This window comes from Pinus tabuliformis, chromosome Q (assembly GCF_031772625.1).
Source record: "Pinus tabuliformis cultivar Carrire ecotype Pingquan chromosome Q, CPIR1, whole genome shotgun sequence".
Taxonomy (NCBI): Eukaryota; Viridiplantae; Streptophyta; class Pinopsida; order Pinales; family Pinaceae; genus Pinus; species Pinus tabuliformis.
Window position 1 is genome coordinate 1,277,030,051 of NC_142296.1, and position 22,633 is coordinate 1,277,052,683.

The window sequence follows — 22,633 nt, forward strand, 5'->3', positions numbered from 1 at the left end:
GGAGTGAGAGGGACGAGAGGAGTCTGAGGCCTCCGAAAGAGGAGACGATAGAGGGAGGTCTTGAACAGAGGGAGGGGTATTGGAGAAAATAGGGGAGGCTTGAGTTAAGCGGAAAGTAAGGGAGGGGGATGTAGATATAAATGCAGGGTTGTAATGTGAAGATGAGGATAACATCAAAGATGCAGAAATAGAAAAATAATTAACATTGGAGCAAGGCTGAGGATAACCTGAAGAGAGCACAGTAGCCACCACCGCCCGAGACTTGGTGAGAGGAGGTGAGGGAGGTCAGATCGGAATGGTGCTGCGCTTCTTCTCACGAGCCTTTGCCGATGTCAAGTGAGCAGAGCTGGTAGGAGTGTTGTGATCACCAAGGCCTGAGACATTCTCCTGAGTCTCTGTCTATTCTTCAAGAGGGTTAGAGTGCTTAACCAATGGGTAGTCATTATATAAGTGCCCCACCTTATGACAAAGTCAACACATGAAAGGCACCCCTTCATAATCCATAATTTGAATGCGAGTGAAGTGTTTCTAGTATAGGGTTATCTGCTCCTCCAACCCTTCCTTAGTATCCAGGTGAACCAGAATTCAAGCCAGAGACATGTTGCCAGAGGTAATGTAGGATTTGTCATGATCAAGGTAGGTACCCAATACATTGCCAATATGCTTGAAGATGTCATCGGACCAGAAATGTAGTGGTAGACCAGGGAGTCGCACCCAAAGAGGGCCAACCCCTAATTTCTCCCACTCTGGATCAAACATAGGGCTCCATCGCTTGAGCAGGATAGGGGTGAGCTCAATATGCCAATATTTGGAGAGAACCCATGATGTGTATTTTATATAATGAAATCGAATAGCGAACCAGCCTCGTGCAAGGGTAGTAACAGATGGAAACTCAAAAAGAATATTCCCCCAAATCTCAGTGATCCATTGTCAAAGTCTAACTGTCGAATAGGTACAGCCTCAAACCCACCCTAGCAGAACTCGGTCCACAGTATCCACTACTTCCCCCATCTGGATCCCTTCCCCAATGCAGAGCAAAACATCCTTGTTTTTTTCCTTTACACACTTAGTTTTCTTCACTTGATTTCCATTCTGAGGGACCAATGAGGGTTCGGGAGGAGGGTCATGTTCATCCGCCCACTGGTCTATATCTCCTTCTGCCGAGTTAATTGACACCCCTTCAAAAAACCCAAAGGAAGGTTGACCAATTAGAATGTGTTGGCTATCTGATTGTTCGATAGATAGCCCGAAGGATAAGATAGGAGGTAGGGTAGCCGACACAGAGGGGAGATGGGAATTAATAACAGAGAGGAGGAGGGTATAACTCGACAGGTTAATAGGAGAGGCAGAGTCGATGCAAGTAACCAAAAAGTGTAGGGTTTCTAGAGAGGGAGGAGGGTGGTCTGAATTTGGCCAGGGGAGGGAGACATCAGGTAGAGGGTTAAACAGGCATGATGAGAAGGGATCCGCCTAAAACAACATGGTAACTAACGAAGAATAACCATAAATATATGCAGGGGGGGTGGGGGGGGGGGGGGGGGGGGGGGGGGGGGGGGGGCAGACAATGACATTTATAATATCGATGGAGGCGTGGTCGTCCAGATGGGGATCGAGGTAAACAGGTCCTCTGTATAATCCACTAGATTGACATCCATAATGCCGACTAGTTGACAAACTGTGATGTGATAGCAAAGACCGTGCCATCTACCAGATAGGAACAAAAGCAGAGAGGAACAAGGAATCCCAGGGTGTCTGCGAGAAGGGCATCAGTGTAGTCGGTACAGAGTATGCAATAGAAAAACCCTAACCTACCTTAGTGCAAGTTCGAATCACATGCATCCACTCCATCCTTGTCACAAAGAACCTCTTCTGTCATTCATATATATATATATATATATATATATATATATATATATATATATATATATATATATATATATATATATATATATATATATATATACAATTGTATTAATAAAAATATAATAGTTATTGACTATATAACATAATGGTGAGAAATAAACAAGTATTATTAATAATAACCCAATGCTATTATTATGTTATATGTTAATTATATTATAGGTTAAAATATAACTATTAATATAATAATCATAAATATATATATACAATAATATAATTATTATTATGTATATAGTTATTAATAATCTTAAATAGTTAATCTTTAATAAGATATATTTAATAACTATTTGTATAATAGAGTTTAGGCTTCTGTGATCCATATCAAGTTTACAAATCTTTAGACTTGATGTCTCATGTGATCTTCGCCGAAAAATCTTTTGTAAACTATTTGTATAATTAATATAAATTTATGGACTTATATCAATTATATTGATAAATATAATTGTGTTAACTTTTAAGATTAACATAAAAACATGCAAAAGAGTGACATGTTTAAAGAATTTATAAAATTGTTTTAGATATTCTATATAGAATATTTTATAATAATTACGGATTTTATATATTTAAAAGATATTATGCGATGATTTCAGATTGTATATATTTAAAATGTATAGGAAAAGTTAGTGGTTAACTTTGTTTCATATTGGATACTAAAATTTGCTACCTACATAAATTCACACGTTACCTAAGTCGATATCCAGCGAATCCATAATAATGAAAAACAAAAGCAAACTATCATGCTCACACGAAATATTTAGGATATTTACAAAACCCACAAAACCCTAGTAAATGTTACAAGAATTATTCCATTAACAGCAAAAGTTTGGCCGGAAGATCGTCCCGAGATAATGCATAGATAATTTACTAAGGATACTAGGTTTTTCTTGATAGAAAGAGGAGGTAATAGATGTCTTTTTGTTTTCTTGGTTACCAGGTGACGATGGTGAAAATACAGTGAAAGATCTATGTTATTGAATATTATTTTTACCAAAAAAACAGTATAGGTAAAAATTGGCTTTCACTAAAACGATGGAAGATATTGCAGACTATCCGGTGGTTATTGAAACTTGGCCACAGAGAAATTTAATAAAAACATTTATTAATTTAATTATTATATATCAAAATAAAAATACATGTTGAATAAAACTATGACAGTGTTATCAAAATAAAAATGCAGGTTGAATAGAACTATGACAGCGTTAGATACCATTCCAGCTGGTTACCTCAAGGTCGACTCTTTTTTGGCCTTCTACCAAAAGTTGGAAGCATTTATAATTTTAAAACTTGTCTTCATGTTGTTAAAATTTCTGCATTGTAGCTTCATCCTAATGTGCTGGCTTAAGCATGCAGTTTATTTTATTAGCTCCGGCTATGTTACTATTTTCCATGGGGCCTAGGAATAAATAGGAAACGAACTCCAGTGAAACTGCGTCAAATTTGGTTCTGCTACCGTTCATGGTAGGATCTATATTTTCTTTTCAATAAATATAATTAACGTTATTTTCAATTCTTTCTTTATTGGTTTTGTTGCCTTCTGCGTGCACATTTTTCATTTTTTACAGATGGCTGGAATCCATGAGCATGATGAGCTTCAATGGTCATCGGATTCATCGACAAAACACCAGAATCCAACCTGTATCTATTTTCCCACCGTCTATTTCATCACCTAATCACCTAGTTATATATCTATTACTGCTTGTTTGGGATAGAGTGTCTTTCGACATTTTGATTTTGGGTTTTGTGTTTTACTTTTATGTAGTTCAGCAGGTCTTTGTGTCCTGTACTTAAGTAGATTGCAGATTTTTGCAATATCTAGAATCTAATAATCATAAGAATGGTTAATTGTTTCTGGGATATTTCTAGAATCAGGAATTCCCAATTAACATAAAAATACAACCTTATTTGTTTGAATATGTAGCCGACATTAAAGGATTTGACTCACTGGAACATGGAATTGATGATCTCCACACTTATCATTTGGTGTGTGTAGGGTCCTCTGCAGGGAATGTTAGCTCATTTACCTGAATATATAGATGAGCTTGTTGTTCAGTATATCATACTATATTTTAGTAGAATTTTGTTCATTATGCTCTAGTACTGAAGGTATCCATTAACACAATGAAGGTATCTATGGACACCATCACTGTTCTTATGAATATTTTTATATTCATTGTTATTGATTCACCTCTTTCAACATGAGATTCAAATCCCTTAATTCATGATCAAGGGTTTTACAGAGTGAAGTGAGTTCTAATGAGCCGCAGTGTTCTTGCAGTGAGCTAAGTATATTTTAGAGATTCAGCGTTTTAGCTTATACTTTGGCGATGGGCATCGCTTAAAAGATCACTGCTATGGATCTAAGGTTTTGTAAACTTATCTAGATTTCAGGTTTAATTCCACTTTTATTCATCGTATTTTATAATATTCTCCAAATCCTCAATCCAGATGAAAATGTCCCTTAATGTCCCTTAATTGACAATAGAAACTCCAAAAACATTTTGAATTATTTGACCTAACTACTCTTCATCATATTTTAGAATATTTGCAAAACGGATAATAAAATAAGAATGTCCTTGAACACTAAACTCTACAAATATTTTGAGTTATTTGACATAGCTCCTCTTCATAATATTTTAAAATATTTTCAAAACAAGCAGTGAAGATAAGAATGTCCTGAACACTATTGTAGGGCAGACTGGATGTTGAAAACATTATTAAAGTTAATTGTTTGAGTTAGTTGATTGACGGGTCCTGCAGCGTACGCGATCGACTAAAAGCAAAAGGCACCTGGTCAGATAAACCCTTGCTGCAAATTGTGGTTATTCCGCATATTTGTTCGCAATAGTCGAAGCAACCATTACTTATATGTAAGGTTATTATTATACTTGGTTTCTGACTGATCATGAGATTCGGATGAAGTTCGATACATTTGATAAGACTAGCTCTCCTGGTACGTTGAACCTGGTCAGTTGTTAAAGAGAGGGTACTGCTAATTCGAAAGTGTGCATCATTTGTTGTGCATTGATATATCGATTCCCAGTGGCACTCGTCTGCAATAGATTGACTCTCAAAAAATGTGGGTTCAACTTATGCTTATGGTTTTGATTAAGGTAGTTTAACTAAGTTATATTTTTTAACAGAAAATAATAGAAATTTTTGTAGGATTTTGAAAATAACAAGCAGAAATTATTGGAAATCCTAATTATCGTTGTTAAGTTTTATTGGAAATCTTGATTATAGCTATTAAATTTTTGTGTGAGACATCCAACTAACGGAGGAAGCCTTCCACCATCTCCCAAATAGATCTGAGATCCAGAAAACGTAAACCATCGTATGAAGTGGGAACATGGAAGATAACATGGAAGATCTTTGTGACAGCGAAGACTAAACCATAGGAAATCATAACTATCCTCAGATCTATCTTTATTATCAAATATATAGATATAGATATAGATATATATATCCTTTGAGGAAAAATTGTAATTTCCATTAATATTTGAAAATTATATGTTGGAGATGCTTAAAAAAGCATATGTTGTAGGATGAGGCAATGTACATAAAACCTTGTAGGATGTGCAGATAGTAAGTACATAATTACATGTCAAAAAATAATATAGACATAATATTGGATTAGTGTAAATATGTACAAGAGTAGATAAAAAATATCTTGTAAACAGGCCCTCACGACCCCTATGTTCTGATATCAATATATGGTCAATAATAGTACTAATAGTGGTTCGTACTCTGCTTCTCCTGTATCAACCATGTACCCCTAGGCCGAACTACAGCCTCTTTCAAACGTTGGTCGAAAATCTGGTTGCTCTCCCTATAGATATGATGAAATACAATGGTGTCAAATTGGGCCCTTAAACGAAGTGCATCATCCAATATATGTCTAAGATTGTATGCATGACAATTAGATATATTGTTGAACCAACTTATAATGATCTTGGAGTCTCCAAAAACTTGTAGCTACCTACACTGATTTTCTAAAGAAAATTGTAGAAGGTGTCTGAGGGTGAACAATTCAGCATAGTTATTAGTCCCATTACCCAACCCCATCTGTATTTTGAAGAAGTGGGTCTCAAATAAGTGTAATAAGGCTCCCCCCTACATCCCATACCTTGTGAAAATCTGTGAAAATAGGCCCAGAGGATGCTCATGTCAATGACTTCAGTTGTGATAGTACAATGGGTGGCAGGTCTATCCTCCTCAGGTATAAAGGAGTAAATGGACAGGACACATGCATATGAGAGTTTCCAGCGAGGTAATGTATTACCGAATATAAGCTTGTTCTGAGCTAGCCAAATGGCCCAACAGACCAGTAATGGAAGATTCCTAGCTTTACTTGGCCTAACCAATGTCCACCAAGATTTCCAAGCCTCATGTATGGTATTGCCTTGCTAGTTGATGGATAATGAGAGGGAGGTGAGGATCAGGGCCCAAAAATCCTTAATAATGGGACAGTGGAGGAAGAGATGCTCAATAGATTCAGAATCTTATCGACATAAACAACACCATGTAGGTCCATGAAAGGATCACTTCATAAGGTTTTCCCCAGTGGGTGCTTTATGACGAAGGACTGCCCACATGAAGAGTCTTGTGCGTGGGGGGCTTTCAACTTCCAAAGTAATTTCCACCGCCAGTCAATAACTGGTGGCCTGTGTGTAGAGAAAATAACAGGGTATCCATCCTTAGGAGTGTATAGCTCATGCTTCGCCTATGCCCAAATCAGTTCATCATCCCCATCAATAATCCTGACATGTGATTCTGTGAGAGAATTTGAATATCTAAGTGAGTCTTAATGCCATATGTTTGTGATGCTTAGGTGATTAGCTGATTTCCATGCCTGGGTAAATATAGTAGTGTTCCCTGGGTCTGCAATGTGATCAAAATGTGTGATGCCAACATTTGATAAAAAGGTGATCAATATAGGTGGAAGTCTATATGCATTGCCACTATCTGTCCATGGGTCCAAACCCACATGCACTAAGGAGCCTAGCCTAATCCTCCAAGTTAGTTTGTCATGAACATATGGAATAGAATTGAGTACGCTCTCCAAATCGTGTATATGCCCATCCTGTTCCAGGAGGGAAGCCAGATCCAATCAAGAGTACGAAGGGGCCAAATATATTTATGAAATACAACATTAGTCCATAGACTGTGAGCCATTAGGATTTTCCAGCCCATCTTGGCCGCCAGACTTGTGGAAAAGGACTCGAGATTCTTTAATCCCCAACCACCCCATTTCTTTGAGATGGCTATCAACTCCCATCACACCCATCCATAGATATGATCATCATCTTTCCCTTTCCATAAAAATCTGCAACACAGTCATTGAATTCACATAAGGGTGCCCTTTGGGATCCAAGCCATGGACATCCAATAAACTGGAGTCGCTTCCAACACTGATTTGATAAATACCAGTCTTCCAAACCTGGAGAGGTATTTATGATGCCAGATGTTGAGTCTACATTCAATCTTTGCAAACAACAATGTCTAATCTGCAATCTTGTAATGGAGGGGCTTAAGCCTGAATCGAAGGTACTTAAGACCATCATCCAAGGATAGGAGAGTATAGGGGAATCTATGGAGAGCATATTGGATCTCATTAGGTGAACATCTAGAAGTAGTGATGGGATGTTTTCGAGCATTGCATTCCATTCCAGATGCTGTTCAAAAAAGAAGCATAATAGAGTGTAGATCTATTAGGTCCCCAATACCTCCTTCAAGGAAAATAAGGACATCGTAAATAAATAATAAATGCATTAAGATACAGTTATTGGTAATCTTGATTCCCTGTAGCCATCCTAATATGCTCTCTTCAGAGATGAGATGACTAAGGCCTTCCATAATAAGCAGGAATAGTAGGAGAGAGAGGGGACAACCCTATCGAAGTCCCATTTCAGCATGAAAAAATGGAGATGCGGATCCATTTATGAGAACAATGAAGGAGACCTTAGTGATGCAACAAATGATCCAATTATTAAATTCCAAAGGAAATCCCAAATGTGTTAATAGCATTCACAGGTAGATACAACTAATGCAATCAAAAGCCTTTGCATGATATATATTGAGGATCATAACTTTCAATTTCTTAGATTTGATAGAGTGAAGTACTTCTTGGGTTGTACCAATAGCATTGTGAATCTAGCAATTATTAAGGAAGGTGAATTGTTAAGGAGAGATGTGAGCAAAGAGAATGGGTCGGAGTCGATTGGCAATGATCTTAGCAGTGATTTTGTAGATGCAGTTGCAGACAGAGATAGGTCAAAAATCGTTGAAAGATTCAAGGAAGTCGAACTTCAGGATGAGAGAAATGAAGCGGAGTTGAAGGCCTCATACATGCACCCAGAGGCATGCCAATTCTCAATGATACAATGTAAATCCTCCCCCAATATGTCAAAGAAAGTTAGCTATAACTCAATTGACCAACCATCCAGACTAGGACTTTTGTCCTTCTTAAACTACTTAAGTGTATTCTCCATATCCCCCATCAAGACTATATTAAGAAGATCCACAACATCCTCCCGTTCCAAATAGCAAGGAAATAAGCCTACCACCCTTATAGTTTATGCCAATGATGCTTCTCGAGGAGCTCTATAAATATTTCTGAAGTGAGATGAGCCTAGACAGGCTAAGTGGTGAAAAGTATGTACTCTCTGACCTTGATCATTGGTCATCTACCAAATGTTGTTGATTACATGATGCCCATTTGCAAATTTGTGATAGAATTTGGTGTTATCATCTCCCTCTTTCAACCAAATAGATCTGCTCCATGGCCTCCAAGATTCCTCTGTATCCTTTAAAATTTTGTTCCATTTAGTCTCTAAGGTGATGAGGTGTGACTTTGCATCATCAAACTGGTATCCCCTACCATTTTCATCCTCAAGGCTAGCAATCTCAATCTCAATAGAATGAAGGGTGTTGTCATCCTGCAGCCACTTACTATGTGCCCATCCCATAGATATTCTCTTGAGATTAGTAAGATTGATGGAAAACCCTTCCGAGATAGATCAACCGTGACAGGAGGATGTTCCTTCCAATAGTTAGATACTATACAAAGATAGTTAGGATCCTTCAACCAAGTAGCATTGAATTTGAAGGGTGCTTTTGGTTTACGTTCAAGTCCATAGGTCTCAGGATAAATGGGTGAGTGATCTAATAATCCCCCCGATCTAACCCATTGTTTGTAATTGTGGATGTTTCCAATGAGGCGCTACTTAATGAGGAAACAATCCAACCTACGAGCCAACATTGCCTCTCCTGTCCTTCTGTTCCTCCAAGTGGGCTGAAGTCGAGCCATAGGGATGTCAATGAATCGGTGCTCCTCAAGAAGGGATTCAAATGTATCAGATAAGGGATCAATTTGGGCATTATGTCCCAAAGATTCAGTGTGTCCAATGGAGAAGTTTAGATCACCACCCAAGATGATATTATCAGCTTGTAGAGGACCTTATTTGAGGAGGTATTCCAAGAAGGCAACCCTATTATGGCATGTACCATAGACATTAATATACCAGATATCTAAGCCCAAATCAAAAGAGAAGATATCAGCCCCAATGTAGCCATATCCTCCCCAAATATCTGATAGCTTAACCGATCTAAGGTTATATCCAAAAGAAATACCGCTTCATATCCCTCGCACATCAAGGGCATGGAAATTCCATCCAGTCACTAGAGATTCCAATGCAGGTATAATCTAATCAAGAAGCCCAAGGGTCTCCTATAGAAAAAGAACATCCACCCACTTGACTTGCAAGATTTTTAGTGGGACTAGCTAACCCATGGAAATTAAGGGAAAACCACTTCATGGGAGAGAGGGATCAAGGGTATTATGTGCTCTAAGAACCGATAAATTGTGAGTTGTCGACCCGCTACAACATCTAAACCATCTTGATGAATGGCTTTGGAAATGGATGATGGGTGACCCTGGGAAGGCTTAAGGGGAAGATGGGGGAAAATGATTCCAATACCACAGGGATCCCTAACTGATGTTCAATCCAAGGATCGAAGGTTGTAGGAGTAAGTGGGACAGGAGGAGTCTGACACCTCCGAAAGAGGAGTCGATAGAGGGATTTTTGGAACAGAGGGAGGGGTATTTGAAAAAATAGTGGAGGGTCGAGTCAAGCGGAAAGTAATGGAGGTTGACACAGATATAAATGCAGAGTTGCAATGCAAAGATGAGGATAACATCAAAGATGCAGAAATATAAAAAGAATTGACATTGGAGCAAGGGTGAGGATTACCCGTAGGGAGCGCAACAATAGTTCCCACCCAAGACTTGGTGAGAGGAGGTGAGGGATGTCAGATCGGACTGGTGCCATGCTTCTTCTCACGAGCCTTCGTCGATGTCAAGTGAGCAGATTTACTAGGAGTGTTGTGATCATGAGGGCCTAAGAGATTCTCCTGAGTCTCCATGTGTTCTTCAAGAGTGTTAGAGTGCTTAAACAAGGGGTTTTCATTATATAAGTGCCCCACCTTATGAAAGTGTCGGTACCTGAAAGGCACCCATTCATAATCCAGAATTTGAATGCAGGTGATGTGTTTCCAGTATAGGGTTATTTTCTCCTCCAACCCTTCCCTAATATCTAGTGAACCATAATTCGAGCTAGAGACATGTCGCTAGAGGTAATGTAGGATTTGTCATGATCAAGGTATGTACCCAATACGTTTTCAATATGCTTGAAGATGTCATTGGGAAAAAATGTAGTTGTAGACCAGGAATTTGCACCCAAAGAGGTTCAACCCCTACTTTCTCTTGCTTTAGATCAAACATAGGGCTCCATCGCTTGAGCAGGATAGGGGTGAGCTCAATATGCCAATATTTGGAGAGAACCCATGATGTGTAGTCTGTACGATGGAATCGAAGAGTGAAACAACCTCGCTCAAGGGTAGTAACATATGGCAACTCAGAAAGAATATGCCCCCAAATCTCAATGATCCATTGCCGAAGTCTCACTGTCGAATAGGTACGGCCTTGAACCCACCCTACTAGAACTCATTCCGCAGTATCCACTATTTCACCCATCTGGATCCCTTCCCCAAATCAGAGCGAAACATCCTTGTTCTTTGGCTTACACACTTAGCTTTCTCGCTTGTTTCAGTTGCTGGTTGTTCGAAGGGACCGATGAGGGTTTGAGAGGAGGGTCCTGTTTGTCTGTCACTGGTCTGTATCTCCTTCCCCGATTTAATCGACACCCCTTCAAAAACTCAGAGGAAAGTGGTCTGGTTACAATGTGCTGGCTATCCGGTTGTTCGATAGATAGCCCGGAGGATAAGACGGGAGGTACGGTAACCGACATAGAGGGGAGATGGTAATCAATAGTGGATAGGGGGATGGTATAGCTCAATGGGTAAATAGGAGAGGCAGAGTCGATGCAAGTAGCTAGAAATTGTAGGGATGCCAGAGAGGGAGGAGGGTGGTCTGAATCTAGCCAGGGGAGAGAGACATCAGGCAAGGGGTTAACCAGGCATGAGGAGCTAGGATCTGTCTAAAACGACATGGTAACTATCGGAGAATAATCGTAAAGGGATGCAAGGGGCACATACATCGACATTTCTAATATCAGTGGAGGCGTGGTCATCCAAATGGGGATCGAGGTAAACGGGTCCTTCGTATAATCCACTACGTCCACATCCATAACCCAACTAGCTCACAAACCGTGATACGATAACATAGACTACACCAACTGCCAGATAGGAGCAAAAGCAGAGAGGGACGAGAATGCCAGGGTGTCCGCTAGAAGGGTGCCGGTCTAGTCGGTACAGAGTATGCAGTAGAAAAACCCTAATCTTCCTCATTGCATGCATCCCCTCCATCCTAGCCATAAGAAAGAACCTCTTCTATCATTCATATATATATATAACAGTTAGATTAATAAAAATATAATAGTTATTGACTATGTAACATAATGATGAAAAATAAACAAATATTATTAATAATAACCCAATGTTATTATTATGTTATATGTTAATTATATTATAGTTTGAAATATAACTATTAATATATTAATATAATATTATATTAATCATAAATATATAAATATACAATAATATAGTTGTTATTGTTTATATGGTTATTAATAATCCTAAATCATTAGTCTTTAATAAAATATATTTAATAATTATGGGTATAATTAATATAAATTTATAGGTTTATATCAATTATATGCGTAAATACCGATATAATTGTGTTAATTTTTAAGATTAACATAGAAACATAAAAAAAAAAGTGACATGTTTAAAGAATTTATAAAATTGTTTTTTATATTCTATATAAAATACTTTATAATAATTACAGATTTTGTATATTAAATTGTTTTATATATTCTATATAAAATATTTTATAATAATTACGGATTTTATATATTTAAAAGATATTTTGTGACGATTTCAGATTTTATATATTTAAAATGTATAGGAAAGGTTAGGGGTAAACTTTGTTTATATTGGATACTAAAATTTGATACTACATAAATTCACACGTTACCTAACTTGATATTCAACAAATCCATAATGATGAAAAACAAAAGCAAATTTAGGATATTTAGAAAACCTATAAAACACTCGTAAATGTTACGAGAATTATTCGATTAGCAGCAAAAGTTTGGCTAGAAGATAGTCCAGAGATAATGCATAGATAATTTACTAAGGATACTAGGCTTTTCTGGATAGAAAGAGGAGGTAATAGATGTCTTTTAGTTTTTTTTTGGTTACCAGGTGACGATGGTGAAAATACAGCGAAAGATCTATGTCACTGAATATTTTTTTTACCAAAAAAACAGTATACGTAAAAATTCGCTTTTACTAAAACGATCGAAGATATTGCAGACTATCTAGTGGTTATTGAAACTTGGCCGCAGAGACATTTAATAATTTAAATATTATATATCAAAATAAAAATACATGTTGAATAAAACTATCACAGCGTTATCAAAATAAAAATGCTGGTTGAATAGAACTATGACAGCGTTAGATACCATTCCAGCTGGTTACCTCAGGGTCGACTCTTTTCTGGCCTTCTACCAAAACTTGGAAGCATTTGTTATTTTCAAAATTGTCTTCATGTTGTTAAAATTTCTGCATTGTAGCTTCATCTAATGTGCTGGCTTAAGCATCCAGTTTATTTGATTAGCTCCAGCTATGTTACTATTTTCCATGTGGGCTAGGAATAAATAGGAAACGAACTCCAGTGAAACTGCTCCAAATTTGGTTCTGCTACCGTTCATGGTAGGATCTATATTTTTTTTTTCAATAGATGTAACGTTATTTTCAATTCTTTCTTTATTGGTTTTGTTGCTTTCTGCGTGCTCATTTTTCATATAAGAGAATAAGCTCCTGGGACCCCATAGCAAATGAAGCCCAGCAGTAGAGATTGCTGAGATGACCGCCATCATTGTCTCTGTTCATATTTCCTATTTTTTTTTACTGATGGCTGGAATCCATGAGCATGATGAGCTTCAATGGTCGTCGGATTCATTGACAAAACACCAGAATCCAACCTGTATCTATTTTCCCACCGTCTATTTCATCACCTAATCACCTAGTTATATATCTATTACTATTGTTTGGGATAGAGTGTCTTTCGACATTTTGATTTTGGGTTTTGTTTTTTACTTAAGTAGATTGCAGATTTTTGCAATATCTAGAATCTAATAATCATAAGAATGGTTAATTGTTTCTGGGATATTTCTAGAATCAGGAATTCGCAATTAACATAAAAATACAACCTTATTTGTTTGAATATGTAGCCGACGTTAAAGGATTTGACTGACTGGCACATGGAATTGATGATCTCCACACTTATCATTTGGTGTGTGTGGGGTCCTCTGCAGGGAATGTTAGTTCATTTACCTGAATATATAGATGAGCTTGTTGTTCAGTATATCATACTATATTTTAGTAGAATTTTGTTCATTATGCTCAAGTACTGAAGGTATCCATTAACACAATGAACGTATCTATGGACACCATCACTGTTCTTATGAATATTTTTATATTCATTGTTATTGATTCACCTCTTTCAACATGAGATTCAAATCCCTTAATTCATGATCAAGGGTTTTACAGAGTGAAGTGAGTTCTAATGAGCCGCAGTGTTCTTGCAGTGAGCTAAGTATATTTTAGAGATTCAGCGTTTTAGCCTCTACTTTGGCTATGGGCATGGCTTAAAAGATCACTGCTATAGATCTGAGGTTTTGTAAACTTATCTCGATTTCAGGTTTAATTCCACTTTTATTCATCATATTTTATAATATTCTCCAAATCCTCAATCCAGATAAAAATGTCCCTTAATTGACCATAGAAACTCCAAAAACATTTTGAATCATCATCTTTTAGAATATTTTGAAACGGATAATAAAAATAAGAATGTCCTTGAACACTAAACTCCACAAAAATTTTGAATTATTTGACATAGCTCCTCTTCATAATATTTTAAAATATTCTCGAAACAAGCAGTGAACATAAGAATGTCCTGAACACTATTGTAAGGCAGACTGAATGTTGAAAACATTATTAAAGTTAATTGTTTGAGATGGATCCTACAGCGTACCGATCGACTAAAAGCAAAATGAAGCTGGTCAGGTAAACCCTTGCTGCAAATTGTGGTTATTCCGCATATTTGTACGCAATAATCGAAGCAACGATATACTACAGATTGGAATGTGGAGGTCTCTTTACCTATCATATATCATATAATATTTTTTTGACGTTTTGGGTTTTAAAATTTTTTCCATTCAAAATAATGTTCTTACACTAAATTGTTCTTACAATAAATTAATTCTTCACCAATAAATGTTTGATTATAAAATTACTTTTCAATAACATAATTATGTTAAATTTTCACATATTTATGACCATAACATATAAATGACTTATTAAATCTAGAATCTTGGTTTGAAATTACATAAAGCTTCACAATAAAGTCTTTGGAACTTGAAATCAATTGTCCTTACGTTAGACATGCCATAGCATTTGTATATATGAGATATGACTAAGGATATCTTATACGATATATAACATGACCAACATAGTAAAACTATTGAATGTTATCAATAACTCAAAAGTAGATTAATTAATATGGTTTATGTTATTATTTAGCATTGTTTTGGATAATGAGATATACAATAATGTTAACAACAATTAATGTATAGTATTTGAACCTTTTAAAAATTAAAAGACAAAAACTATAATAAATGGACGTTGTAGATCTCTTAACATCATGTTATAGGATTATGTTATGATTTCCTCCACTATTACATTCTAAGAGAACAAACACTTATATTATTAAATGTGGTAAAAGCATGCTCTCATCAAATCCTTCCTTCTATTTATCATCAAATTGTAGTAAAATCAATATATATAAACAAAAAACCATTGTGTATTAAAGTAACATTAAATAAAATGATAAAAAACTGACTCTAATTAACTAGTTAGTTTATTTTTTAGACAAAATAATTTATTTGAAAATTCAAAATAATTTTCACCTTGGTGTCTTATTTAGAGACTATACCCTTTAATATAACTTGTAGACATATCAACTAAAAATTAAATATATTTAAATTATAATACATTGACAACTACAATTGCGGAGATTTCAACAAAAAAATATCGAACATTTGAAACATGTTTATTTTTCTTATTGAAAGTATATAATCAATCCTAGGTAGAGTACTTGATGGTTATCCATTGCATATATTTCAAGTGTCATTTAAAAGCAACAATTTATATTACACCACCAGAAAGTTTCGATTCCCAATAAGACTAAGTTCCAGATAATTTTTTACATTATCTAATATAAGATTTGATACAAAACATAAATATATGACACCCTAAAAGGGCACAAGAACATAGCACCAACATCCAATTTTCATATCCATCTAATAAGAGAAATTTATTTTACAACAAATTATTAGTTGTTTCAAAGTGATGTCACAACATACAAGTTTCCAAATTTCATTGCTCCAATGATAATGTAAGCAAAGAAATGAGTCAAGTTGCATGGAAGCTATTCATTAAATCCAAATATAGATGGAGATTGGATATATGTGCAAAGGACTCTCCTCATATTTAAATGCATCTTGAGAAACATAAAAGGAAAGATGCTATGCCATAGTAGAAAAATGTTCCAATCTAAATGTGTCACATCTTTTACTGCATTTTTAAAAATGTTGGTAAGATGTGGGACACCTAGATATATGAAATGCAAATAGACAAAAAAATATAATAAACATCTCATTCTCCAATATGTAGTGTAGTGGGGCCTTCAATATTATAGAACTTTATTCTTTTAAGATTAATTTGACATACAAATGCAATACTTTGACCTTAATTATACTAGATAAAAATATATCATGTTGGAGTTCAATTTTGTTCATACAAATGCAATACTTTGACCTTAATTATACTAGATAAAAATATATCATGTTGGAGTTCAATTTTGTTTTTTCATAAACATGTTTATGCTTTGGATTCTCTATATTTTTAATTCTTATCCATGTTTAATAGGTTTGGGATTAAAATAAATATTATCGCTAAATATAAATATATCCAAATAATAAATAATTATTGTTTTTATAATTGAATGATCTTCCGTTCAAATATTTTAGTAAGGGATTTTTAAGATTTGATCTTTCTAGCCACTTGGTAGATCCACATTTAAGATGGATCTAAGTTGGTTTAATTATCAATTATAATTATCATTATCATTATCATTATCATTATAATTATTAACTTGATTTTTTATTTTGATTTTTATTTTTATTTATTTATTTTTCTAATTTTATTTTGACTGAGTCAAATGGCATAAAAGAAATTAGAACATCTCTACTATATTGGAGAGCGGTTTGCTCACAAATATTTTAGAAAAGAAGGAAATCCTCATTGTCTTAAAATATACATTATAACAAAAAAATAGTATTTACATCAAAACAAATTTATTAAATGAAAAAATCATTACTCAAATACAATATTAAAAAAATATCCCATTTTATTGTTTTATGTTTTTTATTGATTATTTAATTTAGGGAAGTGTATCTAAATATATTAAAATGATTATGATTACTAATTAAATTATTAATTAGTAAGCCCCCATTCATTACAGGAGAGGAAAAATTTCTTCAAACCTATCACTGGTGCTATTGTCGGTAATGCATTGCCTTGCCTCTTGGAATTCACTTCCCATCAAGTTGAAGATGAATCCAGAGGGTGGTTACTTCTGGCTGTCTCCACAAAACAGACCAATATAATCCCTTTAAATTTGCAAGTGATCCACTAAATTAACCGACGGCAGCAAATCATTTATTTGTTTCAACTCAGAGTTTACACCCTCAAAAATGGTAGAGAATCTGCAACCAAACATCCGCCAAAAGTCCGTTCTGTGATTTGGCTAACAAAATAATGTGCAGAATCAAAAATAAAGGCAAGGCCGGATTTACTTTAGGTTTTCCTGGATGCCTTTCCCAGGATTTCAAAATTTCATTGTTGTGAACTTAATTTGAAGCATGGGGTCGATGTAATATTATCCACACATAAGAATTATGTTTTCACTTACAACAGTACTATGACAAAAACATACCAACGTTCCTAGAGACAGGATGGCTTGCTGGAGGCCGGACAAGTGGCCATATAACAAGCCCCTGGCAACTTAGTTTACTACCTTCGCTTCTGCTTCCTTGAATGGGTATTAATCACGTTTTCAGGAAAATATTAAGCGTCCAAAATACGTTTCGTTTTGAACGGTTCCAAACACGTCTTAAGAAACGGTCTTCAAAATTTTCTAACCATCAAATACGTCGGCTGTATGACCGCGAAGAAATCGGAGTAAAGATTCGAAAATTTATAAAACCTGCCAATGGCAATGAAGTGACTGACGATTACTCCAACGAAATTTTCTCTCTCCTCTCCCTTTCCACGGATGGCTGAAATTTCATGGCTCTTCCTGCGTAGATGTGGCCTACCGAAATTTTCTCTCGCCTACCCCTCCAGGAAGCGTTAAAAAGGGTACATCTCCATTTCATTTCCACGATTCATTGTGCTACTTATCTGATTCATCTCTGAGTTTCGGACTTCAGCTTCTGACACAAACCATGATATCAGATGAAATGAAGCCGAATGAGAACGAGAAAGGAGATGAAATAGTTTGCGTGACTGGGGCAGGGGGTTTCATTGCATCGTGGCTTATCAAGTTTCTCCTCACCAAGGGCTATATTGTCAGAGGAGCAGTTCGCACCAACCCAGCTGGTATATCCACTAATTACCAGTTTTCCTACCACATCGCATGATTTAATTATATTATTTGTTTTTGCATGGAACATGTATGTAGATATATTCTCTTACATCATATCTGGAAGTAGAGTTTCTGAAGAGATTTGACATGAGTGTAGATGATGGGTGGAAATATGAGCATTTGAGAGAGTTGGAAGGAGCAAAGGAGAGGCTTCAGCTTGTCAAAGCTGATATTCTTGATTACCAGAGCTTGCTTACAGTTATTCGAGGTTGCCATGGTGTCTTTCACATGGCTGCCGTTCTCAACAACGACCCTGTAATTACTTCGTCGATTCTTTCGATTCTCGTCATAATTCCAATTCCATGCAGTTGGTTTCAGCTGAAACGATTCTGATACCATTAGATCTTGCTAATCATTGTTTTATAATTAATGAAAGCAGGAGAAAGTTATAGAGCCTGCGACGGAAGGGACGAGGAATGTGATGGAGGCTTGCGCAGAAACAGGGGTCAAGCGCGTTGTCTTTACGTCTTCTATCGGTGCAGTTTACATGGATCCTCACAGAGAACCACTTGCTATAGTCAATGATGACTGCTGGAGCGATTTGGACTACTGCATACAGACCAAGGTATTAATTAACTTATCAATTATTACATATAGAGGTTGAATCGGCTTACTAATTGGCCTCTCTCATGCATTACAGAATTGGTATTGCTATGCAAAAACATTGGCAGAGAAATCCGCATGGGAGATTTCCGAGAGAAGGAATTTAGAGCTTGTGGTGATTAATCCAGGCCTGGTTTTAGGTCCCTTGTTGCAGAACGCCATGAACCCCAGCACTGCTCATATTATGAAATACTTGTCAGGTGGGTATTGCTTAAAATTTATTTATATGTTATAGTCAGTTCGTTCGTAATATGCACAGATGGTTTTTAATGATTTAATTGATATTCATAAATCTGGATGATGATCAGGATCTGCTAAGACGTATGCAAACTTAACACAGGTATATGTAGACGTGAGGGACGTGGCAAAGGCTCACATTTTAGTTTATGAAACGCCCTCAGCCAGTGGGCAAAGATATCTGTGCGCAGAATGCAACCTCCATCGAGCAGACCTGGTCCACATGTTGGCCAGAGAGTGCCCTCGCTGTTCCCACCCTACCAAGTACGTACACACACTCAACTCTCACATAAAACATATTTCACTTTGGGTTCTGTCAAACTGTGTTATATTTAGAAACATAGAAGATAAATGAAGCTTGCAACTTCATGCGCGCAGGTGCTCAGACGAGAAAAATCCAAGGAAGCAGCCATACAAGTTCTCCAATGAAAAGCTGAAGGATCTGGGCCTTTCGTTTACGCCTATGAACCAGTGCTTAGCAGATGCAGTGGCCAGCTTACACAACAGGGGCTTTCTTGAGCATTAAGTTAGAGGATAGGCTGACACCGCTGAAAGCCTTTATATCATCCTGTGGGATGTGAGAATCGTTGGAGTCGTCGTTACATTTCTTTTGCAGTAATAGGCACTGTTAAATAGCAACCAAAAAAAATCCATTAGTTCTGCAGGCAGAGTCAAAAACTCCAAAAAGTCTCATGGACAAGGCTTTTATTTTTATATAAATGACTAGACAGCCAAATAAGTTAAATAGTTGATTAAATTGCATGGTTGTATTATACTTATGTACTTGATTAAATTGCATGGTTATATCATAATATATAATTACAGTGTGAACTTCTTAGAGTAATGGTTTCTTCTGCTAATTTTACATTTTATTTTTCAATTCTGTGTTATTTTAACTTTTCAAATTTTAGAGTATTTTTTTATTTTTAAAAGTTATATATATATATATATATATATATAAAGTAATTAAAAATTGTTTAATTAAAACAAATTTTTCTTGGTTATAAATTTTTTTTAATTCAAAATTAAATATACAATTAAGAATATATATTTTTTTATTAAATTTCATTCCATAATTTTTTTTTCATAAAGGTGGTGGTGGTGGTGGTCGTCGTTCCGACTTAAAGAAATGAATTATTTAGTTTGATTTAAGATTTTATTCCTATCCTCAAAAAGCTTGGAGAGAAGCCTTCTGAACTCACAGAGATGGCAGAACTTTCTTATTCTCACAGAGATGGCAGACGTTTCCATCCATGGTGTTTTAGGAACTGTCCAACTACCCGTTTCACTATGGAGCTCATGAGAGTTCGTTAAAATAGAGAGATACTTTTGATCTCCTAGGTTGGGGTTGATGACCTCCTTATAATATCTTAGTTTTCTTTTAGCTGCTAAATCTTTCTCACACCACATTTTTTCTTTGAACTTAGAAGTAACAATATTTTTAATGTTATTAATGTTTTGCAATGCAACATTCTCGTCAATCTCCCAAGCAATGCAACATTCTCATGGATCTCCCAATGGTTTAACGAGGCCCTGGTGTCTTTATACTAGCCTAGCTTGAGCCTTAGGTGGTTTTGGCTCGAATTTAAAGCTAGTTTAGGAACTCTATGGTCTCCTATGTTATTGAGTTTGTGCTTGTACAACATAAGCCTAGCCATAGCTAAGCTCTCCATAGGGTAATGACCCACTTCTATAAGGAGAATACATCTCTCACATAATATATATATATAATGAAAAAAAATAAGATTGATCCTAACATAACTTAAATGTTTACCATGAGAAACAATGCACATTTTCTCATCACTTTTTCAGTCTCTACTTGTAATTTATTTGATGATTGTTATCCTATTTTAATATATTTGAAAGAAATACAATTTTAATTAAATAAAAAATAAATCGAAGAAAGATATAAAATATATATAATTTTATTTATATATTTGTAAATTTTAATAATTAATTTAAAATGAGTTTTTTTTTTAATTTAATTTATTATATTGAAAATAGTGACACTTGATAAGTGATAAATATTATCACATAATATTATTTAAAGAAAAAAATAATAAATATATACAAATCTATTTAATAACATTTAAATATTTAAATTAATTAGATTTAAAAATATTAAATCTTGAAATATCAAATACTATGAGAGATTAAATTTCTTCATTTATAATTTTTTTTTACGGTTTAAAAAAAAGATTACTTAAATATTTTCTTTAATTAAAGAAAAAATTGTCTCAAAATCATATAAAAAATTTTAAATATAAAAACAAATCATTTCAAAATTGAATATATAATTTATTAATTTTATGTTGATTATAATTCAGAGAAATCATTCCTACTTTATCCAAAAGCCAATACAATAATGTTATAAAGCAAAATTAAAACAAAAATATAAATCTATATAGCATATAACAACCATTCTAGATATCCCCATTTAACATATTCATCTCTCACGCATATATATCCTTTTCAATGTCATTATCATTATAAAAAAATTATATCATTTTTCCATATTCGAAAACACTCTAATGAAATCATTTTACTTTTAGGAATAAAAATGATATTAAATTATTTTAATCAATATACATGTAAGAAAGAATTACTTTTAAACATAGAAATGATATTAAATTATTTTAATCAATATACATGTTAGAAAGAAATATTTTAATGGCAAAATAACTCTATTATAAAAAATAAAATAAAAAATAAAAAAATGTACCATTCTCCCTGTGGAAAGATTGTGACAATGTCGGGATAGATGTCCTTATCGCGTGTTACAAAAGTGGATTTGTTGGTGTACATTGTTATTTTGATCACCAAGTATATGTTTTTTTTCATGGGTATATATTTAGTGTTGCACTATGTGAGAAACGTGTACGATATTTTTTATTTCAGTATCAAAAAAGCTATATAGTATTATATATAAATTCCTGTTACAGAAATGCATGTAATAGAGAAAATATCTTATAAATGTTTCCTGCCTTATAACAGTATATGCAAGACCGTAAAATACGGGAACAATTTATAGATACCAGAAAGTGACATATACCCACAATCAGCGATATATAAAAAATAGAGATACCTAAGCAAAATACAGATGATTGATAGTAGGTTCATGATACATACCAAGACATTTTGATATTTCCTATATACCCGGCATTGAGAATTGTTGAATTTGATGCGTGACGGTCCCCACTGTGATGTTCAGATTCCATATTTTGCATTGAGAGAGCAGTCCTTTCTTTGATAATTCATCTGCGATCATATTCTGGGATCGGTTGACATGGGCGATGGAGAAATCCTTTGTAGATTTCCAGATAGAGGAGATTCTATACATCCATCTGGCTAGATTGACATTTTTTATGGAGTGTTTACCGATAACATGATCTATTATGATTTTAGAGTCTCCATAGATCCAAAGGGCTTCAATATTCAGGAAAGAACAAAATAAAAGAAGTCCATATAGAGCCATGGCTTCAGCTTTATTGTTTGTCCCTGCACCCCCGTTCCAATATATTGCATAGTGCTGGTCCTCCAGAATATTTATGGAAACTCCACATGCACATATTCCATCTTTCG

General features: G+C 35.0%; 1 protein-coding gene across 1 annotated transcript; it reads left to right on the forward strand.

Moving 5' to 3' along the window:
• The first annotated feature begins 18,026 nt into the window (after positions 1–18,026).
• LOC149224510 (cinnamoyl-CoA reductase 1-like) lies at positions 18,027–19,577 on the forward strand. Its single transcript, XM_089388200.1, has 6 exons — positions 18,027–18,165; positions 18,309–18,466; positions 18,591–18,776; positions 18,852–19,014; positions 19,123–19,315; positions 19,430–19,577. Exons 1-6 carry the CDS (start codon positions 18,027–18,029, stop codon positions 19,575–19,577), a joined length of 987 nt encoding a protein of 328 aa, XP_089244326.1.
• The last annotated feature ends 3,056 nt before the right edge of the window (positions 19,578–22,633 follow it).